Source organism: Grammomys surdaster, unplaced genomic scaffold, assembly GCF_004785775.1.
Source record: "Grammomys surdaster isolate TR1022 unplaced genomic scaffold, NIH_TR_1.0 126091, whole genome shotgun sequence".
NCBI classification, from domain to species: Eukaryota; Metazoa; Chordata; class Mammalia; order Rodentia; family Muridae; genus Grammomys; species Grammomys surdaster.
In genome coordinates this window covers 987,323-1,013,412 of record NW_021620899.1, presented here as the reverse complement: position 1 = coordinate 1,013,412, position 26,090 = coordinate 987,323, and the positions used below count along the sequence as shown (strand labels likewise).

Genomic DNA, 26,090 nt, shown 5'->3' with positions numbered 1-26,090 from the left:
AAACCACAGCACTGAATCGCGAGCTTGGCAGCTCCTGGAGGTGGAGGTGGGGGCTGAGGGCAGAACAGGTGCACAGACAGGGTCTCTGCAGAAAGCAACCCTCACTCAGACACGAGTCTTGTGATTTCTTTTTTACATTTGCATAATGAAATGGATCTTTACTAGGAAGAATTAGTATGTTAACTACAATGGGGCAGAAGAAAAGAATCAATTAGCCTTTTGGTTAATAGCCAAATTGCAGAAAACCATTTCAAACTGATGTTCAGACGGCAGACTCGCTGCTTTGTGATTACTCCTGCTCAGGGAAATGGCGCCAGGTCATGGTTGCAGGCTCTGAGTTCCTTCATCAAGCTCTGAAACCTCTTTTCCAAAGCAGTAGTTTCCCTCATACTGTCACAGAGGAGCGCAGCATGCCAGGCTTTGTTTTTAATCTCACAGGGAAAATTAATGTCCTTATCTATATCACCAACAACCATGCTCACAATGAGCAATTTTCTTTTGGCTCTCTAAAATCAATTTCTTGGCCATCAGGTAACCTGTTAAAACTGGCAGGCCAGATTCACTTTGAATTCTTTCGGAAAGGAGGGCCATAACAATTCATGACTTCCATTTAAGGAAGGAAAAAAAAAACCCCTCTAAGAATAGAGATACACAGCCAGTTCCCTAGTGAAGCACTCTTGTGAACCTCTCCCCAGGGTGTTTGGAAGCAAGGAACTTCAGGATCTGAATAGCCAACTACATTTCCCCCAGCTCAAAAGTCCAGTCACCACCCTGGAATCTACTGGGAAGTAACAGCTTTGCAAACCTTCTGACTGACACCCATCATTTTTCTCATCCCAAAGCAAACTATAAATGTTGATTAATACAAAGCCAATGCTTTTGGCATTGCAGAAAGCTGCTTGCCTTTTCTGTAACTCATGCTTTAGGCAGAGATAAAAGAGAGTCTTGGAAGAGCAAAATACTGATGCACTGAAATTAAGAAATCATCCTCCACAAAAGTAGCAACAGAACCTACTGAAAGAATATGCAACTAGGCATGAAACAAAACAGCTAGCCATATCAGGCATAGTTTTAGTAAGCAAGTCACACAGAGAAAAGGTACTATCAAGCTCTGGCCTTCCATGACTTTAGACTGTAATGTCTATAAATAAAAGACATGCCTCTCTGAACAATGGCTTGAACAAGTAACACTGTCATTTTATCTCCCCAGATAGCCATCCATTCTATTCTGGCTTCAGCTGGCATGTGCTTTCATTACATCAGCTTCTGGCTGTGGGATGAGGTACAGGGGCAAATCTGAGTTAGAAACACCAGGGGATAGAGGTCAGAAGGTGACACACGATACAGCACAGATAAAGGAAGAGTGCTCAAGCTGCTGCTCCCTCTTCCTCTTCCTCCTCCTCCTCCTCCTCCTCCTCCTCCTCCTCCTCCTCCTCTTCCTCCTCCTCCTCCTCCTCGTCCTCCTCTCTCACTCTTTGTTTTAAAGTTAGTTGCTAATAAATGTGAACCTAGCTGCTAATAAAAGAGTCACAGGACTGAACTCTGCCCCTCGCAACCATGGAAGCCCCAAATAATAGCTCTTTTCACTTGGGAAAAAAATTATATTGCTAAACCAGAGGCTGTTTTCTACTTTTCTCACATTTGTAATGAGCAGAACAGCACCTGATATAAGTACTCAAGCCTTTTAAATGGAAGCAAGCCCCCCCCCTTTGTTTCTTGTGTGCTTTTGGCATGGAGTTGACTCTTAGTGTTTGGTATTAGATATGGAATCCAGAGTCACTGGCAAGCTAGTGCTCTACCCCAGAGCTTCCCCTGGAGCCCAGACTTGGTTTTAATTGAGGGGTCAGGTGACAGGAATAAGCAAAAGTCTAGAACATTCTGTCACAGAGAGAAAAAAATTAGGTGGGAGAGAATAATCCACACACAAAAAGTAGCTTGAGCATTATTAACTCCTGGGGCCAGAGTTCTAGTCCAAGAAGTTGGTTTCAGAAGCAAACTAAGATGGGATGCTTCCTTCTACGAAGGGAGGTTAGAGAGATGGCGATCTCTGACCTCCCTCCTATTCTTGGTCTTTGACATCATTTTAGTTCATATTCTGACTCGACTTTTTTCAGTATTTGTTCCCTTTTCTGTCTTTTTCCTTTACCACTTCCACCTACATATGCTTCCTGCTTGTCCCATCTTTCTTGAAACAGAATAAGAGGAAGAGGAGAAGGAGGAGGAAGAATAAGAAGAACAAGAACTACTTGCCTTTCTTTTCTCAGCACTCCAGCTGAAACAACAAGAACAAGAATGACAGTAACAACATCAGCAACAACCTGCCTTCCTTTTCTCCGCACTGCGCCAGAAGAGATGGGGAAGTTAAGCAGGCTGCTGCTCCATTCTGTGATCTCTTTCATGCAATGGAAAAGAGGGCTGACTGAAGCTGAAAACTCACCTCCACCAGCCAGCTCAAGTGAGGATGAACTGGGCAGAGGAGAGGAGTTTTCAGAAAAGGAGAGTGAGGGAGGAAAGGGCAGGTTCTAGGCAGAGTCTGTGTTGGATGCTACTTTTCAGAGCACAAAAGGCTGACCCAACCATTTCTTTTTTAAAAGCAGGCTTAAAATTACTCTATAAACAGTAATGATGTCTGGCCTGAAGACATCTCCCATTTCCCCAGCAGGCCTCCCTGTCATTATTACATCGTGTGTGTGTGTGTGTGTGTGTGTGTGTGTGTGTGTGTCTGTGTGTGTGTGACCTTTCTCCTCTTTCCTGGCCCTAGATCACCTTCTCACTGCTGGGCAGCTGGAGGAAGCTCCTACTCCCCAGATGAAAAGGGAACTATCAGAGGATTACCTCCTCCCTCTGCCATGCCCAGAAGCATATCTGGTTTTGCACCCGGACTCTGATCCACAGTGAACTAACTGCTCACTGTCCCAGCTCTCCTGAGACACAGCTCTGCCCATCAGGAGACATCTTTCCACCGTTCTTTCCTTTAAGCAAATTAGGCATTTATCAAACTGATCCTCATACTTATCACTCAGTGGGATGCTTACCTTACCACCAAGTTATTTCTTTTATGTTTTATATGAGAAAGGGAGAGTTGCTGACACTGGCTGTCAGTCATTCACTCTAACTCACTGAAATCCCTGCCTTCCATGTCTGCTTCGCTACTGGATTTCACTAACAACCATTCAGGTGTGCACAAATGCTAACTGCCTCTGACCTGTGTGTAGCTTAGGGCTCCAGGCTCCTTTTTGAGCTCTGAGCTCTTGCTGTTTCTCAGCTTCGTCCTCTACTTTGCAGTTCCTCTTGTCTGATTTCTGAAAAGACAGTGTAGTCAAGAGCTGCAGGTCTGCCCTTTCCTTCATCATAACCTCAGCACACGTTTTGGATGAACTCTCTCTGACATCAACGGTCCTTTGGTCCTTTTCTTCCACTCTCAAAAGCTGGACAGAAACAGTCTCTTGGGCCTGCGCACTCGTCCTCAGTGAGATTCCTGCTGACCTCCTGGCACACACATTTGAAGCCCTCTCTCATGGAGACTCCTGCTGGAACCGCCCAGGCCGATTCTCAACCCAGAGCCTCCCTGGACTTAGTGATCTCCTAATAGCTTCTGCAGTGCTGCATGACTTCAGACACAAGTTTTGTTGGTGAAGTTTACAAAGAAACTAGTCCCTCCCTCCCTCCTTCCCTCCCTCCCTCCCTGCCTCTCTCCCTCCCTCCCTCCCTCCCTTCTTCCTTCCTTCTTTCTTTTAAATGAGTCTGACAACATTAACCTACTCAAATCATCAATAAATAAGCCTGATTGGATTCTAATAAAGGCCAATCAGGAAATAACTTCAGAGGTTACTTTGTCTGGGGTGTGTGCTGTATTTTATTTAAGGATTTGTGTTTAGCCAGTTCTCTATGCATAGATGCCAACTGAGTGGACAGTGAAAGACCAAAAATACAGACTGTGCAACTACTGAAACAAGAGTTTATGCTAGCAGGTCAACTAGGCATTTTAAACTCGCTTAAACCTACCAAGCTGACAACATGTGGCCCTGGTTTGAGAACCACAGTATCTGATCGAAGTCAAGGTGACAAAGCAGCTCAGGCTTTAATGCAGCCATTCTTCAAGCTTATTATGTACACCACAGGTCTGAAGAATTTGATATCCCCTATTAGTCACACTAGATTCTGCTTAACTTCCCATTTATACAGCCTCATTTACTGTGAGTGTCTCTTCAACTTCTTCAGCCTGTAATGCAATGAGATCACTTTTTCTTTTCCAGATAATTTCAAAGGACAATAATGAAAGATGATTGTGTATATTTCCTTTGCATACTGAATATAAATCTTACTCAACAAATAGTTTTCACTTTGTAAAACAATAAAATACTTTAATTGGCTGCATATACAATAAACTAGAAAATAAGTAAACACTTTCTGTTTTTTGATACTTTCTATTTTTAAAGCTCAGAAGAAAATAGTTATGTTATACCAGTTTGGATTTATATATTGAATAGACACAATTTATATATATTGGTTGAATACAATTTAATATAGTCAGAAATACAAACAAGTAAATGTAAAAATTTTAAACAATAATTTTTTGTTTACTTTTTTTTAACCTTTCTTTCCTACCTTCCTTTTCTCAGAACCGAGCCATTTTGCAGGCCCACAATGTATATTTTCAGATATGCACGATGAATAGTAACTTTTGTTATTTTTGTCTGTATGTTGATAGAATGAACATCTGTAATTCTTAAGCTAGGTAAAGTAAATATTTTTCAGAACACTTAGATGTTGTGACTATATATTCAATAATTAATGTAATTAGTTCATGCCATGCCTATTATTTGAGGACAAAGTTAATCTGTTGTTTCAACTTATTCTGGAGCTTTATGCTGTCACTGTTTCCATTATTTTGAAAAACATATCATTTTAAATACTATTGAGAATTGCCAGATTTTTAGCCAGAATTCAGATGTAATTACCAGAAGGATGTTATGCTCACCCTGGAGATAAATACAAAATCTGAGTAAATAAGTTAACCCTGCAGGTCTAATCTCAGAAAATAAGAAATTCTTCAACAAATAGGGCAATTAATTAGAAATGAAAAAGCCCATTTTCTTTGTAATTTGATGTGTTCACAAGTCCTCACAATTGATAACATTATAGCTAGTCAATATAAACTGTACATTTTAAAACAGCTTTTATGTTTATTTATTGTGTGTGTGTGTGTGTGTGTGTGTGTATGTGTGTGTATCTGTGATGGATGAATGAATGAATGAACAGGAACACAGACACACAGTATTTGTGTAGGTCAGAGGACAACTTGTGAGAGTCTGTTCTTTCCTGCTGTCATGTGGTCTCCAGGGTCTTCCAGTATGGCAGCCTTTACCCACTGAGCCATCTTGCTGGCTCACACTGTGCACTTTCATATATGCACAAACGTGAAAGCAAATACGTTGTACCACTCTGCATACAGATGGCCTAAGGCAGGCAAACTCAATTCTACCATTGACCACATGAGTGATAGTGTTACTCTCACCGGCTGCACCTAGCCTAGAACTCCACTAGAAAAACAATGTGTGGCAAACTGGAGAGGTGAGCAGAAAGCTATGTTATTTGACCTTGGCTCTCATTTTCAAACAGGTTATATTTCAAAATAGAAGATGGGGTTGGAAAAGTAAATACAGCTGTGTTTTTTCCACCCCTGTGTGAGAATGAAGGAGCCATTCAGAATGGTAGGAGGCCGAGTTGCTCCTTTAGTGTACACTTGGAACCCAAAGGAGTGTGCCATTATTTCATGTCACAGAGAACTCCGGTCAGCATTGCTTTCTTACTGCAGCAAACTCTGCACAGCATAAACCTGCCCATCTTACCTACCGCTAAGTGCCTAAGTGACAGGCATAAGTCCCTTCACAGTACACAGTCCTCACCACTTTCCACAGAGAGAACTGTCATCATCCCGATAGAACTGTCATCATCCCACAAGAAAACCGTACCCATTAAACCAACCAGTCCTCATTCTTCCTTTCTCTGAGCCCATGGTAATCTTTACTATATTTTTCTTTTTACTCCTCTGAATTGATCTATTCTGGGAATCTTATGCAGATATGAGTGGCTTATGTTTAGTAAAATATTTTCAAGATCCATTCACACATGTGATGCGTACTGAAGCCTTTTCAAGGTGGAGTAATATTCCACAGACGGTATGTAGTACACTTTATCATCCAGCTGCTGATGGAAATTTAGATGTTTACCATCTTTAGGACCTTATAGGACAATACTTTTAGGTAAGAGTATAATCAAGTAGGCGCAAGCTAGGAAGCAACAGGGCTAGCAGCAGCCAATGGGTAAACCCTAAATGTCTAAGAATGGGGAGGTCAGGGAACAGAAGGCCAGGTGAAGACATGGCCCTGCTTACACTAACGTTATTGCACAATTTCCTAAAGCACTTGGCTTGACTTAAAAATCATAATTCAAGTTTTTACAAGTAAATATTTGAGAGGTTAAAATCTAAGCATAAGTGAAACCATTTCAATCTCGTTTGAGGCAGTTCATAATCCCTAATCCTCTGGCCACAATGGTACTCTGTGTGCTGGGGTCTTTTGTGTGTTGTTATGGGACTACTTGCTCTTGAGGAAAGCCCACCCAATAAAAATGATGGTGTCAATAATGTTAATAATGAACTGAGAATGGGCCAAATGGCTTCCATAGTATGGGAAAAACTTTAAAGGCCATACAGTTCTGATATACTTTAAAAAACCATAATGCTTTGCCAGAATAATAACCTTTCTACAAGTGACTTGAAACTTCTCACAGGAAAATACACAGTATCATGAGAAAACACACTACATAAGATCCTCAACAGCGAAGTATGAATGTATAAATGACTCCTGATTATCCTTCTACAGCATCCCATTGTTTCAGGGAGAGGGAACGGAATTGTTAAGAGCTAGAGCTATATCATTATTTGTGGATTTCTAGTTGAGAATCAGTGCCTGGACCCGGGTGCCCGTGCTCTCTGCTGCTGCACCACAGGACTTCAGCAAGGCTCCCAGATTTCCTGGATTCCATTCACTTCTCTGAAACACAAGCTCATTGGACCAGATGAAGCAGCAGTAATGAGCCATAATATGAAGAGCATTAGAATCTGAACTCCGCTCGGCATGATTCAGAGGAAACAACTTTTAATCGATGCAACCGGGAACTGTAGGAACAGTGGCTGAGGAGTGTGCAAACTCAAGTTATGAAAAGAATTTTTATAATGGAAGAATGCCCATCTTTATAGTGTTCTCAAATATGTAAGAAACAAATATCTAATGAGAAAAATGGCAGGCATTTTCAACTTTTCAGAAGTTATAGCTCTATGAGCATTCAGAACGTAAAATGGATTTTTTTTGGAGTAAAAAATATACAACAGATTAGACTCTATATATTTATAATGAATGTAGAAAATTTAATATCAGTATTACAAGCAGAGTAAGAACAACCATACTAAATATATTAAATAATCATGACTATCATTGTTTGAAAATAGCAAATTCAACTTGAAGAAGTTGAAATTTGGTACCAAATGAAAGGATTTTAGGGTCTCTTTCTGGATTGCTGACCCCTGTATGCTGTGAGCTGGTATATACATTAGAAATGATCCAGGGAATCTGGAGAGTTGTGTTAAGATTTTTGTTTTGTTCCTACTAGTAGCAATATGATAAAGTAGAATTTTCCTCATACTGCTCTTCTAGGTGACCCAAGTTTGCTTACAACAGACCTGTCAGGGGGATCTCATGGCTCTGGTTTCAGTGGGCACCTGAACTCATGTGTAGATATCTGTACACACAATACATCATTTAAAAATAATAATAATAATAAAAAAGTAAATACTTAAAGGAAAAAGGAAGGAAGGGAGTGAGGGGAGGGAGGAGGGAAGGAGGCAGCAGGTAGGCAGGCAGGCAGGTAGCAGGCAAGCTGGCAGCACACAAGCAGGCAGGCAGGCAGGCAGGCAGGCAGGAAGCAGGCAGGCAGGCAGCAGACAGGCAGTAGGCAGGCAGCAGGCAGCAGGCAGGCAGGCAGGCAGGCAAGGCAGGCAGTAGGCAGGCAGGCAGGTAGGCACTTTGCTGGAGGCAGAAACTGTTCCTTAGAATCAAGTGTGGATATAACCCACCTGCTGGCTGGCAGAGCCAGAAGAAGAAATGGGGTAGGGAAGGGATGCACACAGTTCTATTCTATCATGGGTCAGCTTTGTTCCCATGACATCTGGGGCAGGGAGCAGGGAGGCTGGGAGGCTGGGAGGCTGGGAGGCTGGATGGCAGGAAGCAGCATGTACAGCTCTGCCGGGCTCAGGTGTGTGCATGGTGTTGGATAAGCAAATATGGCTCTCAAAGGCTTGGGATTTCATCAGTTTGTAAGCAGCCACTTTCAGAACCTTCCTGAGTACAGATTTTTCCTTCTGCCTTCTAGAAATAATTGCTACAGTTTCAACTGCTAAATTGACAAAAAAATGTGTATACTTATTAATTTCTAAAAGTAGTCTTAAATCTACTGAAATCACATTTAGAGTTAAGTAAGGAATTCTGTTTTCCTTCCCCCGCTCTTAGCAGGTGAGCCGATGGTGGGGATTCTCTGAAGACACTAAATAATTTACAGTCTGCCCAGGAAGTTGGAAATACAGAGATTTAGAAAAAGAGCTCCCACATACTATTAAGAAGTAAATTATACTAACTGTTCCTGAATCTAGTTTTGCTAACTTTCATCTAGGTAAATTGTAAGGTAGGCTTATTTCTAGGATTACAGGCATTAGCTCATACTGAATGGCACTTACCTGCCAGTCATCTTAGATAACATCTTGTTAAGTTTTCTTTATGTAGTATGCAGGTACCATTTTAATCTTTGTCGAAGCAGACAGGGGATGCTGAAGTGCAAAGAAGCTACACCATGAATGCTTACCCACCATTCTCTGAAGCTTTCCTAATCTGACCAGTGAAGGAAACACGGAGCCTTTCAAATGTAGTGCACTTGTTTCTAAAGACCCCACAGTATCTCCTATAGGAGGCTATAAAATACTTTATCTTTCACAACCAAAGAAGGCACATACAATGCAGAGAAAACCAGGTTTTTTTTGGTGGGGTGAGGTGGGTGTTGTATTATGTATCATTTTATATCCAGCTGGATATGCTAATTCTATGCAGATCTTAGAAACCCTGAAATTACATACTGTTTAGACTATTTTAATCCCTGAAAGCACCGCTGTGATCCCTGAATAATGTATTTTTAAAATAACTGCTTTACCTTCACCAAATATATTCAGTTAAATTTAAGGACTTAAAGTGACAGCATACTGCTCTTTGTTCAGGAAGACGATTCTTCCTAAAGCAAGCCCTTTGTGGTTAATCGTCCAGCAACTGGCACTGAGTACACTGTACTGCCCAAATTTTCTAGCCCACAGCACTTGTGGGACAAGGGCAAGAAGGTGCCAGATGGCTAGGACTTGAGCTGCAATCTGTTCTTAGGAAGTTAAAGGTACTGTCCCTTTAATTGGTTCAAACACTTTTTTGTACCCATCTGACATGATTCTGTGCTAAGAAATGATATCAGAGACTCGAAAGGGGAATGAGGGCATTTCCGGGATTCTACATAGTTGCAAGCTTCTGGGTGGAGCTTGACTGTGGAGACAGGGGAAGCACATCAGCACTATTTATGTTCAGACCAGCACAAAGGAAAGTGGTCCTTTCATGCTTGAGGAGCACAGCCAACTGCGTGGACGACCACAAGTATACATCACTTCCTAGTTAACTGCCTTCAACTAAAAGCCAAACAAAAATTGTTAAGGGTAATAGAGTTCAAGCTAGAACTATCACTGTGATTGCTTAAAAGATATAAAATAGCTGACATCATAAAATAGCAAAAGTAAAATGAACTGCAAGTCAAACAACCTTAAAATTCCGAGTGAATCATCAGTCACTTACGAGGAAAAACACAGAAAATAACTTCATTTGTGCAAAATGTACTCAGTTGGCATTGTTCTTCTAATTCCAGTAAGCAAAAAGTTCACTCTCTTTGAACCCACAGCACATGTAAAAGATCTTTTTAAAATTTTATTTGTTTATTTATTTTAGTTTATAGTATGAGCTTTGTACTGCCTCCTAACAATGAGTTCTGGGCCAGTTACATTAGGGAAAATTAGTATGATACTCGAGATCAATAAAACAAAAGCCCCATGATTATCTTGTATGATCATCTCAGAAAACCCAGGCTAACAATATACTTGTGTGTGTGTGTGTGTGTGTGTGTGTGTGTGTGTGTGTGTGTGTGTGAGCGTGCACGTGTGTTGAGTTCATGTGAGTGTGGGAGTGTGTGTGCCACAGAGCATATGTAGACATTACAATACAATCTTGGGTTGTAGTCTTCTTTTCCATTTGAGATAAGGCTTCTCTTATGTTGGTTGCCAGTGCATACTACAGATTTGCTGGCCCCTGAGTGTCTCCAGACTCTTCTGTGTCTAACTCTCATTTTCCTGTGGAAACATTGGAATTATACAACTGTACTACTATACTCAGTTTTCCATGGCTTCTGGGGAATCAAACTTGGGTCCCACATCTAATGCTTTTACTCACTGAGCAATTTCCCAATGCCTTTTTTATGCTAAAAATCACATTAGCCAGGCTAATGGTGAAAGCCTAGACACTCTCTTGCTGAAGTCAGGGTAAGAGAAGTGATTCTTCTGCTCAGCACTGTTCTTGAGATTTTAACCAGGATAGCTAGGTAGAAAGTAAGAGGTATCCACATTGGAGAGAAAAAGTAAAAAAATATTTCTATACAATGATGATAGGATTTTTCTGAATAGAAAATCATGAGGAATCCATTAAAATTTAACTGCATTCACTATGAAGAAATAAATTTAGCAAGGTTACAGGACACGATACTCATATTTAAACAATCAGCTGTGGTGCTGGAGAGAAGATCCAGTGGGAAAGAACACTTTCCATGCAAGAATGACACTTTGAGTCCGTCCCAGTGCGCACATAAAAAGCTAGGAGTGGTCATGCATGCCTGGAAGAACAGGGCTGAGTGGGAGGGAAGAAGTGGAGCTAGAAGGATCACTGGGGCTTGCTGACCACCACCCCTATCTAGCTCCAGGTTCAGTGAGAGACCCTGTCTCAGAGAAATAAAGTAAAACATGATGAAGCAGTATATCTCACATCCTCTGACTTCCAATGACTGTGTGCACACAGACACACGTTTGTATACACAATATGAATTCAACACACACATACAAACACACATACATGCACATTTTTAAAAATCAGATGCTTGTGAGTGAAGCAAAGATAATTTGGTAAACAATGGCCTAAATATACCAAACTAGTCATGTAAAATTGCAATGGAACTGAAAAACTCCTATGCCATAGGTACTATAACCTTTATAACATGCAATACAAAGAAACAACATGTAACTCATGAGTCTATGGCGGAACTGGTATAAAGAAATATACTGTATTACCACTTGGATTAAAGTACAAACTAGGTAGAGTACATAATGCTTGATTATGATAAATGCCTCCGTTACTGTTTTACTACAAAAACAATAGTTTTAGTCAGAAGTCCAGAAGAAAGTAATGTTCTTCTAGGAAATGGCAGCTCTGTGCATTGGAGTCTCTGAGGATCATATCCAGCTAAGGTTAGTCTTCCTGCACTGTGTAGACCTAGAATAACAGCTGTGCTTGCCTGGTAGTTGTAACAAAAAAGCTTAAAAGTGAAAATATTTAAAAACAGAAAACTACAAAGAAACTATGAAATAACTTAAAGAAATTTTTATATAGCTAATGTGGTGCTTTGAATGTGAATGACCCCCACTGGGTTTTTTATTTGCCTGTTTAGTCCCCAGGTTTGGAAGATTTAGGAAGTGTGGCCATGTTGGCATGGGTGTATCCTTGTTGGGAGGATGTGGGAGTGGGCTTTGAGGTCCATGCCAGGTCCACTGTCTCTCCCCCTCTCTCTCCTGCCTGTAGATCAGGTTGTAAAGCTCTTAGTTACTGTTCTAGTGCCCTGCCTGTCTGCTTCCCACCAGGAGGATTACAGGACCAACCCTCCAAAACTGTAAGCAAGCCCCTAATTAGAGTTCTTTCTTTTTCAAGAGTTGACTTGGTCATGGTGACTCCTTAAAGCAACAGACAGTGACTAAGAAAGTTACACAGTGTGTGATTTTAATCAAAAGTGATTTTATTACAAAAGCACTAAAATAAAGGTGTATAAAGTAAAAAGTTATAGTAGGCTAAGGTTAACTTTCACTGATGAAAAGTATTGGAATCCACATGTCATAGTAGGTGCGCAGAGCTACAGCCTATGGATGAACAGTTAGGTGCACCATTCAGTTACTCACTCAGTGCCTCACACAGAGAAACTTCCAGTTCTGTACTCTCCACTCATGAGCACATATACAGGTATATAATTTTAAAATGTTGATACCATGGTTTTCATGTGCCTTTTTGATATCTAGACATGTTGAAGTGTTTTAACTGCTAATACTATTGAACACTAGTAGCATACTGGGTAGATTTGTAGCCTGGGAGCACCAGGTTATACCGTATAGTGTAGTTCTGTAGTGGCTCCTATCGGTAGCTTGTTGAGTACTTGACGTTTCCCAGCACTTAATGATGTAGCTTACAGAACACATTCTTGTTCTTAAGTGGAACATAAACATATGCCTGCACGCTGTCATGAACAACCCAGAAATGAAAGTGAGATAAAATTGCATTCATAACGCCATCAAAATCAATTCCAAATATTTAGGAACCCTTTAATGGGAAGCACAAAATTTACATTCTGAAAAATATAAAGGATTTTGAAAAGAAATTAAAGACTTATGTAAACGGAAAAGGATCCCACATTCAGGGATAAAATGTAAAGTTGTTCAAACGGAGTTCTTTAGACTGTGCTTCAGAACCAGTGAAGTTCCTTTCAAAAGGACAGTGGGTTTCTTGCAACAGATTCTAAAATGCATATCAAATAGCCACAGACACAGACCATGAATCACTAAAAAATTGTGGAAAAGTAAAACAAAATTGAGATTTATGATTTCAAAATTCCAGATGTCAAGAGTGTCCTTTGACATAAGGGTGAGGATACCAATCAATGGCATAAAACTCAAAGTCTGGAAATAACCCCATGTGTCAGCAGTCACATGCTTTGCCACTGGACTGCACTGTACCATGGAGGAAATTTGTTTCTAGTATTTAACACTGGAAAAGCTTTTTATTCATATGGAAAAAAATACTGGTGCCTTGTATCACATCATATAAAATACTATGTCAAAATGAATCAAAGTCCCATGAAAGCCCATAAACTATAAAACTATTAGAAAAAAACGTAGAAGTAAATTTCTTTCTTTCTTTTTTCTTTTAAAGATTTATTTCTTTCTATTTATATGAGTACAGTGCACTTGTCTTCAGACACACCGGAAGAGAGAATGGGATCCCATTACAGATGGTTGTGAGCTACCATGTGGTTGCTGGGAACTGAAATCAGGACCTCTGGAAAAGCAGTCAGTGCTCTTAACTGCTGAGCCATCTCTTCAGCCCTAGAAGTAAATCTTGATGACCTCCAATTTCACCATGGACCTTAGCTATGACATCCAATATAAACAAAACAAACAAAAGAATTCCAGGTTCAATTCCCAGCACCCACATGGCAGTTCACATTTGTCTGTAACTCTAGTTCCTGAGGCTCTGATCCTCTTCTTGCCTTCTAGGCAGCATCAGGCACATAAATGGTACACAGACATACATGCAGGCAAAACAACCATAGATATAAATTAATAAAAATATTAAAGGAAATGCCCTTAAAATTGTAAGCTGTGCTAATAAGAACACTATCAAGAAAGTAGAAAGGCAGCATACAGAAGAGATGAAATGTTTTCAAGGCATGCATGCATTTGGTAAAAGAATCACATCTGCATATTTTAAAGAGTTTTGTTTTGTGTTGGGGAGTATTTGTCTGCATGTATATCTACACACCATGTATGAGCCTGGGGCCCATGGTCCTTCACAAAGGCAGCAAACGCTCTTAACCACTGAGGCATTTCCTCAACCCACATGTGTATTTTTAAAAATCTTGATAATAAAAAGACAACCTAGTGGATAAAGAGAGGCTCTGAACAGATATTTCTCCTAAGCAGATGTGAAAAACAAAACAAAACAAAACAAAACAAAACAAAACAAAACAGTAAGCAAATGTAGGTCTCTAGTCATCAGGAAATGCAAATGAAAACCACAGAAAGATATGACTTCACACCTCGCAGTTATAATCAAAATGTCAGATAGTAACAACTGTTGGCCAGGAAGTGGAGAAATTAGTACTCTCCCACACTGCTGGTAGAAACATAAACGGTGTAGCCACTTTGGAAAACAAGTCTGACAGTTTCTCAAGTGGTTAATCACAGAGCTATACAAAATCCAGCAATTCACTCCTAACAGATATCAAAATAAACATTTTCATACAACTGTTCATAGTAATATTATTCAGAGTCCAAAGTAGAAACGATCTAGTTCTCAGGAAGTGATGAACAGATAAATAAAAGGTATTCTAGCCACATACAGGAATATTACACAGCGCTAAAACAATAAAAGGATGGGCACGGTCAAGCTAAAAGCATCCTGTCTAAGGGGAAAGGCAGGCACTGTGTATTGTATGGTTTTACTCATATGAGGTCCTCCCAACAGATGCAGTCACAGAAAGAAACAAGACCATGTGGGTACAGTTCCCTTTTATTATGATACGGCTCTATGCTCAGGTGATGAGGATATATAATGACCCTTATATATTTTAGTCATACTAATATAATAAAAGAATTAAGTTTTGTCTTCTGCCAAATTTTATCATAAGTTTACATTCTTTAAAAATTATTTGATCTACCTAAGATATATAGATGAGTTTAAACAGAATGCAGATTATGCTACATATAATTTTACCTATACTAAGTAAAATACTCTGTAAGCCCCTCGACTCACTGACATCATTCTAGGTATCATTGCAGATACAGAATTTAGGGGAGAAAAATCACTCTTATTACTTTGTCATAGAAGATGCCTTAAAAAAAAACTTTTCATGTTTAATCATCACCAGAATTACAAAGTACTCACATTGCTTTGACTAACTATAGACTACAATCAAAATGTGAATTAAAAGAAGTTTTTTTAGACATCCAAATTCAAAACTCACATAGTTGGGATTGAACATAAGACGCCTTCTCTAACTAAACAGAGAAGGGGGAGATGCCAGAAGCCAGGACCCTCGCCCTTACCCTTACCCCCTACCTTTCCCCACCTGCACAATGTCCTCTGAAGCTTGGCAACTGCAAGATCCTGCTTAGCAACTGCAGATAGACTCAAAGCAGAGTACCATGTCTTCTTAAGAATAGCAGGGAGACCATAACTCAAGCAGTGTACCATATCTTCTGAAGAACTGCAGGTAGATCATAATTCAAGGCAGTGTACCATATAGACCATGACATGTTTCAAGGCACAGGCCAAGAAGATTTTGTACTTTTCCACCACCTGGACCCTCTTACCCCCTCCCCTTGTAAAACATGCTATAAAAAAAAAAGCATTTCATGTTCAAAAAAAAAAAAAAGAAATTAAAAAAAAAAAGAAGTTTTTTAACACTGGACTCTAGGGTCATGGCAAATGTAATATTTGAGAAGATTCTTAAATTAATTTTTGTTGCTAATAAATATGAAAATTCTTGTGGTATATATGCCCCTCAGGGATTATGGAAAATATAAATGCCATTGCGAAGCATTTAAAAGTCGTCTATAAGAGACGACTAGGTCGGTTTTGGGATTCTGAAGACACCCGATTTACCAACAGCATGAATCAAGAAAAGTTAGCGAAACTTCAAGCTCAGGTCTGGATAGGGGGCAAGGGGACAGCTCACAGGAAGAAGAAGGTGGTACATAGGACAGCTACTGCTGATGACAAAAAGCTTCAAAGTTCACTAAAGAAACTGGCTGTGAACAATATAGCTGGTATTGAAGAGGTGAACATGATTAAAGACGATGGAACAGTTATTCATTCCAACAATCCCAAAGTCCAAGCTTCCCTCTCCGCTAACACCTTTGCAATTACTGGTCATGCAGAAGCCAAACCAATCACAGAAATGCTTCCTGGAATATTAAGTCAGCTTGGTGCAGATAGCTTGACGAGCCTTAGAAAGTTAGCTGAGCAGTTCCCACGACAAGTATTGGATAGTAAAGCACCCAAACCAGAAGACATTGATGAAGAGGATGATGATGTTCCAGATCCTGTAGAAAATTTTGATGAAGCATCGAAAAATGAAGCTAACTAAAATCCTCTGGGTTTTGGAAGCTGGCATGGACTAGATTTAACAATCAGCTCTGTTGTTCCAAAGTTTTACAGACATGGAGAACATCACCTGTTATTAGTTCAGTAATATAAATATTTTGTATATTAATGATGCTGTTTGCTCAGCATTTCTCAGTCATTTGATTTTGCATTTTGCCCTTCTTCCTGGGATCTATTCTTTTGGTCAAAATATGAAGTATTGGTACGGTTTGAGGGTGGTTTTTGTTTTTTTGGTGGGGGGGGGAACTTTTGGTGTGTATGTATATGTATGTGTGTGGGTATGTGTGTACACAGTGGACAGCAGATTGGATAACAGTTATATCTATCCTATTCCTTTCCCCCCAATAGAAATAAAGCAAATCTTTACATTAAAAAAAAAAAAGAGAGACGACTGGGAAGAGTGGATTTAATGCCATCATTTTGGGAGTGATTGCCACCAGTCTGCTGCAGACACGAGATGGCTCTCCCTATCAGGCTTCATGCACTTTCTTGTCCTGCTTTTACAACACGGTGGCACAGCTAAGAATGTTGCTTTGGATATAAGCTTTTGGAGATTAGACTTCCTGGCTTCTCAGAACAGTAAGAAGTAATTTTATTCATAAGTTTTTTCTGTTCTTTATAAGTTACCCACACCAAGATATTCTATCAGCGCATTACAGAACATAATATGATAGGAATCAGTAAGACTCTCAAGATAGACAATATAATTCTTTGGAGAAAGTGGATAGACATTTAAGCTCAAATAAAAGAACGATATAAAATTTCTGATTAAGAGCTTCTTCATGCATTTTTAAAATGGATGATGTCATGTATCAGATTACTAGGGGATCTCAATTATTGGAAATATCAGAAAGAATGATGTAAGACTTTCATGATTAAATGTTAATCTGTATAATATATGGAAAATTCCACCTTTTGTATCTACTAAAGTTAGACAGAATTCTTTCCTAACACATTAAAATGGGTTCTTAGGACTTTAACAGCAACTCCTCTAAGATTTACTTAAGTCCTGCATCTTTATATGAAGTCAGCATTGGCGAATTGCTCTTGAGTAGCTGCATGGACTTGTAATGAATATGAGGGCTTCTCTGCCTCTAGAATATCATCAAACATTGCTGTTTTCAGGCTTTTGAGTCTTTGCCAGTCTCTATGTAAACTCATGTAGTTTAGATGCCACCCAGAGACCCTCCTCTAGCTACCCTACGTCAGACAGCAGCACGGCTCCCCTCTTCCCTGCAGCCATCTCCACCTCACAGCACATATTCTTCCCTTCGCTGCCCTTGCTGAGGTCACTATGTCACTCACCCATCTGCACTTCACTTTAGTTTCTGGTCTGTTCTCCTACTAAATGGTACAGTCCACAAAGCACTGTCCCTGTGCACAGCAGGATGCAGCAGACCACCTGACATACTTATTCATGACTGCTGAAGGGCGCTCTGTCATGAGGCTGGGTCAAAGGGTGTCAAACCACACACTTCCCACAACCCACTGGAACCACAGTGTATAGTCTACCATTTGGGTATGCATTCTGTGTGACTCTCTATGCTTACATCCCACAAATACCTTTGTAGTGTACTGTGCTCAACTGTAGGAAAGAAACATAAATACAGCAACTTAAACCTCCCCAAACTTAGACAAGTCCCCCTGTATTTCAGCACCTCTTTCTCTACAATAGTGTGAGAAGTAGGTGAGCTAACAAACAAGGTTATTTGTTTGCTATTTGACTATTTGGCATAGTTTCTGGAACATTCTTCTCTATTATGTTATCACCTCCATCCCATCTAATAGTAAAATAGAAAGACAGCCAGGGCTTCTGGGCTCAGCGTTACCCATCATTTTACAGGAAGCCTGGTACTCTAAGAAGTCAGAGTAATACAGAATCTGACCACAACTGAGAGAAAGACTAATATCACCGTAAGAATCTGGTAAAGAGGACAAGTGAAATGATTTCATTCTTTTTACCAATTGAGAATGCAGTTTAAATACACCTGTCAGGAAATGTGTGAATTGTCAAAGTGTATGGTTTAAAAAAAAAATCACTTCTTAAGAAATACTGAAAATCTACCTTAAAACCTGAAAGACTTGACTTCCTCACCATTTTTCCCTTGATATTTAATGACTGGATGATAAAAGAACCAGTTACAATCTTTATAATGACTTCCTGGTTTCTAAACCAGATGGTATGGACCAAGGGTGTGCTCTAACTAAGCCAGACTTCTCCAACCTTTCCCTTCCTTCCATTAACAGTGCCTGAAGCGTAACCACTGAGATAACAAGTGAGCATGTCAGCTCTGTGAGCTTTACTTAGCACACGTGCTATGGGATGTCTGGAAAGCACCACAGGGGCAGGATTGTCTCTGCCTTGGTAGAATTACATAATTGATATGATTAATACCTTTAACCAAGCTGTGTGCACTTTAGACACAAAATTGATGCATGAATTGGAGACTTCCTAAGTGAATCATACTTCAACCCAATTATCAATTTTATTACAATGTATTAAAATTGCCACAATGTGGCATCTTTTTGAAAACATTATGTCATTTTACTTTTGAGATAGTAAAGTGAAACACAGATTAGTTATGTTTATCTTGATGTATTTTAGCTTAACAGATTTTACTAAAATCAATTATAGAAAAAATGATAGACTATTAAAATGCTAAAAGTCACATTTGTTTGTTTGTTTGCTCATTTGTTTATTTCTGATTTTTGAGACAGGATCTCTCTGTGTAGAACCAGTTGTCCAAGATCTTGTTGTGTAGCCTAGGTTGGCCTTGAACTTACAGAGATTCATTTACCTCCTGATGCTGGGATTAAAAGGATGAGTAACTATGCCTAGATAATGTCAGTTTTAAAGGCACTAATCTAAATATTTTATTCTTGACTCCAAAGAGCATCTGAAAATTCTCAATTTCTTTTTGTTATAGTAGTATGTTCAGAAATTCTTCATTGGCTTTAATTCATTTTGGCTGAATTACATCAAAAGATTACCGTCAAATGAACAGTTGTTAAGCATCTTAGAATTATATATAAAGAAACTAGGTGGCCTCAAGAAATTTGGTCTCCAGTATTTAGATAACAATTTCACTTTTTACAGGTAACTCATATTCATCCATTTAAAAGTATTTGCGTCTTTGTAATATATACTACCTAATACAGAATAAATATTAACAAGTAATCATTCTATTTTAAACAAATTTCAGAAATATCTCCTAAATAAAATGGGTCAGAAAAAAAATGGAAAAATGCTTTCTGCAGATTCAATGGTGTCATTCTCCAGTTATTGAAGAGTACCTCTGGTGGATCTGAGGATATATGTCAGTAGTACAGGGTTTGTATATCATATACAAATATGATGTTCAGTCCTTACCACCACAAGCAAAATGTTTTCTGTATCACAAAGTGTCAAATTCTGATTTCAGAATGCTATGTGAGTTTCTATTACAGATTCCCTGAGAAACAGAAGGAAAGAATGGATATTTATAAGATGCTTACCATACAGTTATATATTAGTTAAAAATAAATGCTAAGGAGAGATTTTCTTTTCATAAATAATAATACTTTCCTAAGGTACGAGATTTACTCTTTTGCTTTGGGAATGCATCATATGTATCTTCCTCCTCAATCCTCAAATAATTCCCCACTCTACAGTCTTAGATACCAATGAAATCGTATTTGGAGAGATGGGGCCTCCGGGAATTAAGGATAGATGAAGCCACGGGGGTGGGTGCCTCATGATGAGATTAGTGGCTTCATAAGAGCAAGCCACAGTGTTCTCTGCTCCATGAAGATACAGCATGAAGTAGCAACTGGCAAGAAGCCTCATAAAAAGGGGATGACAGAATCTTAATCTGGGACTGACCAGCCTCAACAACTCTGAAGAAAATAATTGTGGTTTAAGCTACCTAATCTTTGGTATTTTGTTATAGCAGCACAAACTGATTAAATCCTTGTCTGAAGATATGAAAAACTTGAAAAGACAAAAAGACTGGACACAGAATAAAACGGTGCGGCTGACAGAATCTTATCAGGTTAGTTGAGGTTGCGAGGGATACAGTATTGGAGCTCCACAGTCTCTAGGCTGAGGTGCCACAGATTATTCATGCACTTTCCTTGGAAATCAGTATTAGAGTGAGCTAGATTTTCATAAACTCAAGTTTGAGAAAACTGTATGCTCTGCTTTTTCACTGTAAGCATTTCAGATAAAAACCTGAGAAGATAGGCACTATGCTCTAGGTGCTGTGCATCAACTAAAACTATTTTAAAGCATATGCAGAGTTACATTTTTGCTCAGTTAGTAAATGTGCATGCCTTTCCATAACACAAAAGTTCTACGTTTCCAGAAATGTGTTTTCTATCTTGCCACCTCAGTGCATTAAATGTGCTACAATGCATAATTACAAAGGCATAGGTAGGTCTCTCGTGCCTGTAATTTTCCTGACACCATTCCTATTTCAGTTAAAGCTACTTACCAATTTCTTCCTGGATACCTCTCTCTATTCAATGCTGGGGATGGAATCCATACTACCTTGGACATCAAGCAAGTACTCTACCGCTTAGCTACACCCATGGCTCTTCCTAGCCATCTGCCAGTGTGTCATTTGTCTCTCATCTCTGAAAGGACTGCTGCCAACACTAAGAAATGTTAACAGCCCCGTATTCCCATATGTGTAATCCCTGGTCTTTCTACTCCTAGGCAGAGAAGACTTTGGTTTTAACTTTGGGAATATCTTTAAACACATCTCCTTTCCTGTGGTTTGTCTCTGTGTTGCTCATCTGACAAGTTGAGGCCTGTTCAATTTCACAGCATGGCTCTGGGCATTAGCACTGTCTATCAAAACCATGTAACAGCTTCACACTGACAGCTGAATTATGTATTTTCTACCTATCTTTCAGGGTCTTCTGCTATGTGGCTGAAAGCTGATATTCTACTCCTATATCTCAAAACCTCTTTACAAGTCTACCTAAATCAATTGCTTTTCTCTGATCTTGGTTGTGTATTGGTAGCTTTACATTTTTATTCACATAAAAATATCGACAAGTTCTTATTGAATTTTTCTTTTCTTTCAGATGGTTATCTATGGTAGTTGCTATTAGAAGAGAAACTTTCTAAGAATTAACAACAAAAAGAACTTTTTGATACTACAAATTAATGTGATCACTATCTTCAACATACTCCTCTAAAACCCTTTGGACCACACGCACTGTAGTATACAGAGAACGCTCCTTTCTTATCAGCAGCAGTTTATTCTAGATCCTAGGAAGTCCAAGATCCTGCACTTCTGCTCATCTCTGACTCCATCTGGGTAGCATTGTACTACATAAGCCCAATAGTTATCAGCATAGAAAACTGAGAGAGAGAGAGAGAGAGAGTACATGTTTACAGTCAGGTGTGTTGGCTCACACCCACAATCCTGACAGCTGGAGACTAGGGCAGGAGGATCACTGAGTTCAAAGCCCATTACAGAGTGAAAGCCAAAATAGCTAGGGCTACAGAGGGAGACACTGACAAACAACAAATACATAAATGATTATATAAAATAAAAAGTCTGCAGGAGGGCACCAGTAAATATCAGTGTCTGTCCCCTGTTCCTTAGGATACTGGTGGACACCAATGCCTATAAGATCTTCCTAGTCTCTTCACATTTTCTTTCTTTCTTTTTTTCTTTTTTAAACTATTTGTTGAAAATAGATTCTTTTCTTATACAACATATCCTGATAATAGCTTCCCCTCCCTCTACTTCTCCCAGTCCCTCTGGATCCACTCCTATTCTGTTTCTCATTAAGAATAACAGGCTTTTAAGAAATAACAACCACACATGACAAAATAAAATATAATTAGATGAAGGAAAACCTTTCACCTTGAAACCTTGAAGTTGGACACAGCAACCCAACAGAAGAAAGAGTCCTAAAGCAGGCATAAGAGTCAAGACTCACTCATCCTCACAGTGGGAGTCCGATTAAAAATTCTAAGCTGATAGCTATATTAGACACACAGCAGACCTGCTGTAGACCCGTGTAGGGCCTATGATTCCTGTTTCAGTCTCTGTGAGCTCCTATGAGCTCTTCTTAGTTGATTCAGAGGGCCTTCTGTCCTCCACTCCCTCTGGATATTAGACTCTTTCCATCTCCTCTTCTGTAGGATTCCCTAAGCTCTGAGGGGAAACTCAGAGAAATCCAATTTAGACTTTATTTGACTAACACCTGGCTGTGGGTCTCTGCATCTGTTCCCATCTGCTGCCAAAGAAAGCCTCTCTGATGGTGACTGGATTAGGCACTCACCTATGAGTACAGCAGAAGATCATTAGCATTCACTTTATTAATTTTTTTTTTAAGACCAGTATTGTTGGTTTTACCTTAGGTCTCTGGCCATCTAGTTTCCAGTTCTTGGTTACCCAAGCAGTGTTGAGCATGGGTTCTTTCTCGTGGAGTGGACCTTAAGTCAAATCAGACATTGGTTTGCTTTAAGACTCTGGTCTTAAAAAACAAAAATCAATAAAGTGATTGCTAATGATCTGCTATACTCATAGATCACTGGCTTATCCAGTCCTCATCAGAGAGCTTCCTCCCTGCCACATAAATGCACGATACAGTACAGCAATTAAAGGTCCCTGTAAAACTGTGTCACTAGGCTATGTACGGGATGAAAGGGTAAATGCTAATCTGTTCCTTACTCTCTAGTGAGTAAAGAGATGTGAGAGGACATGTTTGAATTAAGAGACAGAAAGGAAATGGGGGGTTTGAAGTGGGGAAAAGTTACAGAGGAAAACCTGCTTCACAAAATGCAGTCTGTGGAAAAATCAGCTGAATGTCAAGATTAAAAGAAAAAAAATCAATAAAACCTTTGAAACTGGAACCATGTTAAAGGCCTTTTAGGCTGATGGTAAAATACAAAGCCAGGGCTTTAAGAATGTAGAAATCTTTCTCAAGTAACCGCAAAAGCAATTCCTCAATATTCAGGAGCCAGTGTGGCCCCCAAAAGACACTCAGCATAAACTGCTTACTACAGAGACAGAGACAGTCAAGATTCAAAAGGCCAGCATTTTCAAAAGGACTCTCACCAAGGCTGTAATTAGTCATTCAGGCAAAAACTGCATACACATCTAATTGCATACATAATTGACTAATTGTATCTTCAAAATAAAGGGTAAAGGGTTAATTGTATCCACATCTGGCCATAAAGAAAGAGATTGTCCTTTGAAAATATGACACTATACTTAGAAGAAATCACATTAAACAACCATTCCCATTACGACTAATAATTATAATACTAACACATGCTTACAAATTAATACCTTTCACTGTGATTCTAAAAACACTTCTCAAACAGTAGTCTTACAATACTCCTGTGAGGTATGAAAGGTGATGTCAATGAGGAAGCACAGCAAGGTTAGGGAACTGTCTAAAAGCCACAGTGGGAGCTTCCAGTCCTGCTCTCAACATGGGCTCAAGTATTTAGAAATGCTCAGATGTAGGGTTGAGGTCATATAAGCGGCAGAAACAAGCTTAGAAAATGACACTGAATGTCGCTGTACAATTTCCAAGGACAAAAAAACAAAAAACAAACAAACCCATAACTTAAGAGATCATGTTGACTTCTTTCATGAATAAATTTTTTTCTGAAAAAAATTGTGTATGTGTGTTCCCCTGGACCTAGTTTTAAGTGGTTGTGAGGTGCGTGCTGATATGCATGGTAGAAACTGAAGTTGGGTCCCCTGGTAGAGAAGCAAACACTTGAGCTGGTGAGCCATCTCTCCACTCCCTACTTCTTTTATTCAAATGTACACTGAGAGACTGGAGGTAAGAAGCAACAATTCTTTCTGCTTTAGTTGGATTTTATGGTCAAATAATTCAGCTATTTTTTTCTGTTTTTCAAATATAACATTTATTGTTTAGATGGCTTGATATAGAACAGCTTTCTTTTCATTCTGAATTTGGAAGTTCTATATAACTGAGTACAAAGAGAAACAAAAAGTACCAAAACCAAACCTGTGACTCTGTTCATGTGGCATAAACCAGGTTTGTTCATACATACAGCAGCAGGTTTTCAGTTCCCTTCAGGGTGATCTACTACCAACAACAGCTTCACAACCATGTAAAAGAATAAGTTTCTGTTAGAGAACAATACTTGAAATGTTCTGGATCCAAGACAAATGGCCCAAGGATGAGTTAGACCTAAAAACATGATTGAAGGATTTTTATAAAGTAAAACTAATGCTATCTTAATGTAGCTATTTAGATATACAGAGAATTGCTGGTCAGTAGTAGCTAATTTACATTGTCAAGAATACCTTATACAGGGCTGGAGAGATGGCTCAGCGGTTAAGAGCACTGACTGCTCTTCCAGAGGTCCTGAGTTCAAATCCCAGCAACCACATGGTGGCTCACAACCATCCGTAATGAGATTGGATGCCCTCTTCTGGTGTGTCTGAAGACAGCTACAGTATATTCATAAAATAAATAAATAAATAAATCTTTAAAAAAAAAAAAGAATACCTTATACAACAAAGTAATATAATTATACTACATATACATCAGCATGTTAAGTGTGACTTCAGTGTTTAAGATATACATTTAACAACCAAATACACACCCTAAAGACTTTTTTCATTATTATTACTTATTTGCTACTGCAGATTAAATCTAAGGCATCAGTTAGGCAGGCTCTTTACCACTAAGCTGTATTTAGAGCGCTGAATTTTTCCTTATATAATTAAAAACATCCTCATAGCCACATCAGGAAAAGTTTGATGAGTACACATCAGAAATAACTATAAATCCTCTGCTTTGATTCAGTTCAGTCCTTCTGTCCATTAAGGCTACCCTAATAGAAGATACAAGGAAGAGCAGAGGCAAATCACACCTTTCACGGAACTTGTGGCCCCTTCATGATTATGCACAGAAGAAGCTCTATTATGGTTCCCTCTACAAAGGTTTTGGGGCAATGTCCAGCAGACTATAGAAAAACTCTAGTTCAAAAGTCAATACAAGTAAAGTAGAAACAGAACCTGCTCAAGATAAGTTCCAGTAAAATGAAGTTCCTAGGTTTCAAAGTAGGCTCAAAAATCACTGTACACTCATAGAAGACAAAAAAATAAATAAAAGCAATTGGGGGGGGGTACATGTAATATGATTTACTTTTTAACACCCAAAAGGCAAAAGTCAATGCAGCATGGGAGAGCTTACACCACAGAACTAACATGTCAGGGGAACCTGGGATGGCTTCTGTAGAGAGTCATATCCTGGGCTGGCCTTCATGATGGCTGCCATGAAAGGAGTATTCTATACTCAGTACAGAACAAGCAAAGACAGCGAACTGTGCAGGCACATGCCATGTTAGCAAGAGGAAAACTGACTCGAGCACTCCTAGAGCAGACCTAGAGGATCAGGGAGAGCTGCAGGCATATTTACAAGTGTTACTAAGGAATACAAGACACAGATTTCTGAGGTGTGAGAAAGTAATATCACCTTTTCTTTCTTCACCTTGACTGCAGCGCACCTGCACCTCTGTGAGCAGCGTTCCTGAAGGCTGGCTGGCCGACACTGCATGCCTTCCTAGTGCTTATTAGGACTGCTCTTGGTAGAAATGACACAGGTACCTTTGCAACATTAGATCTATAATCTGAGAACTAATGTGCTATGGTTATAGTCTACAGCAGGTTTAAACTCTTTTTTTCATTTACTAATTTCTTTTGCATACTTTTGTATGTGGGCAGCATATGTATGAACATGTTTTATGTGTGTACGAACACACAGGGG

General features: G+C 39.3%; 2 protein-coding genes across 4 annotated transcripts in view; one reads left to right on the top strand and one right to left on the bottom strand.

Moving 5' to 3' along the window:
* The window catches only part of Umad1 (UBAP1-MVB12-associated (UMA) domain containing 1), a 531,474-nt gene that overhangs the window by 10,117 nt on the left and 495,267 nt on the right, over nucleotides 1–26,090 (bottom strand). The window lies entirely within an intron of this gene.
* On the top strand, nucleotides 15,838–16,314 carry LOC114611317 (transcription factor BTF3 homolog 4-like). Of its 2 annotated transcripts, XM_028755971.1 has the most exons (2): nucleotides 15,838–16,005; nucleotides 16,208–16,276. In XM_028755971.1, exons 1-2 carry the CDS (start codon nucleotides 15,838–15,840, stop codon nucleotides 16,274–16,276), a joined length of 237 nt encoding a protein of 78 aa, XP_028611804.1. The 2 variants fall into 2 exon arrangements, with proteins under 2 accessions (XP_028611804.1, XP_028611803.1); XM_028755970.1 differs by having other exon boundaries at nucleotides 15,838–16,314.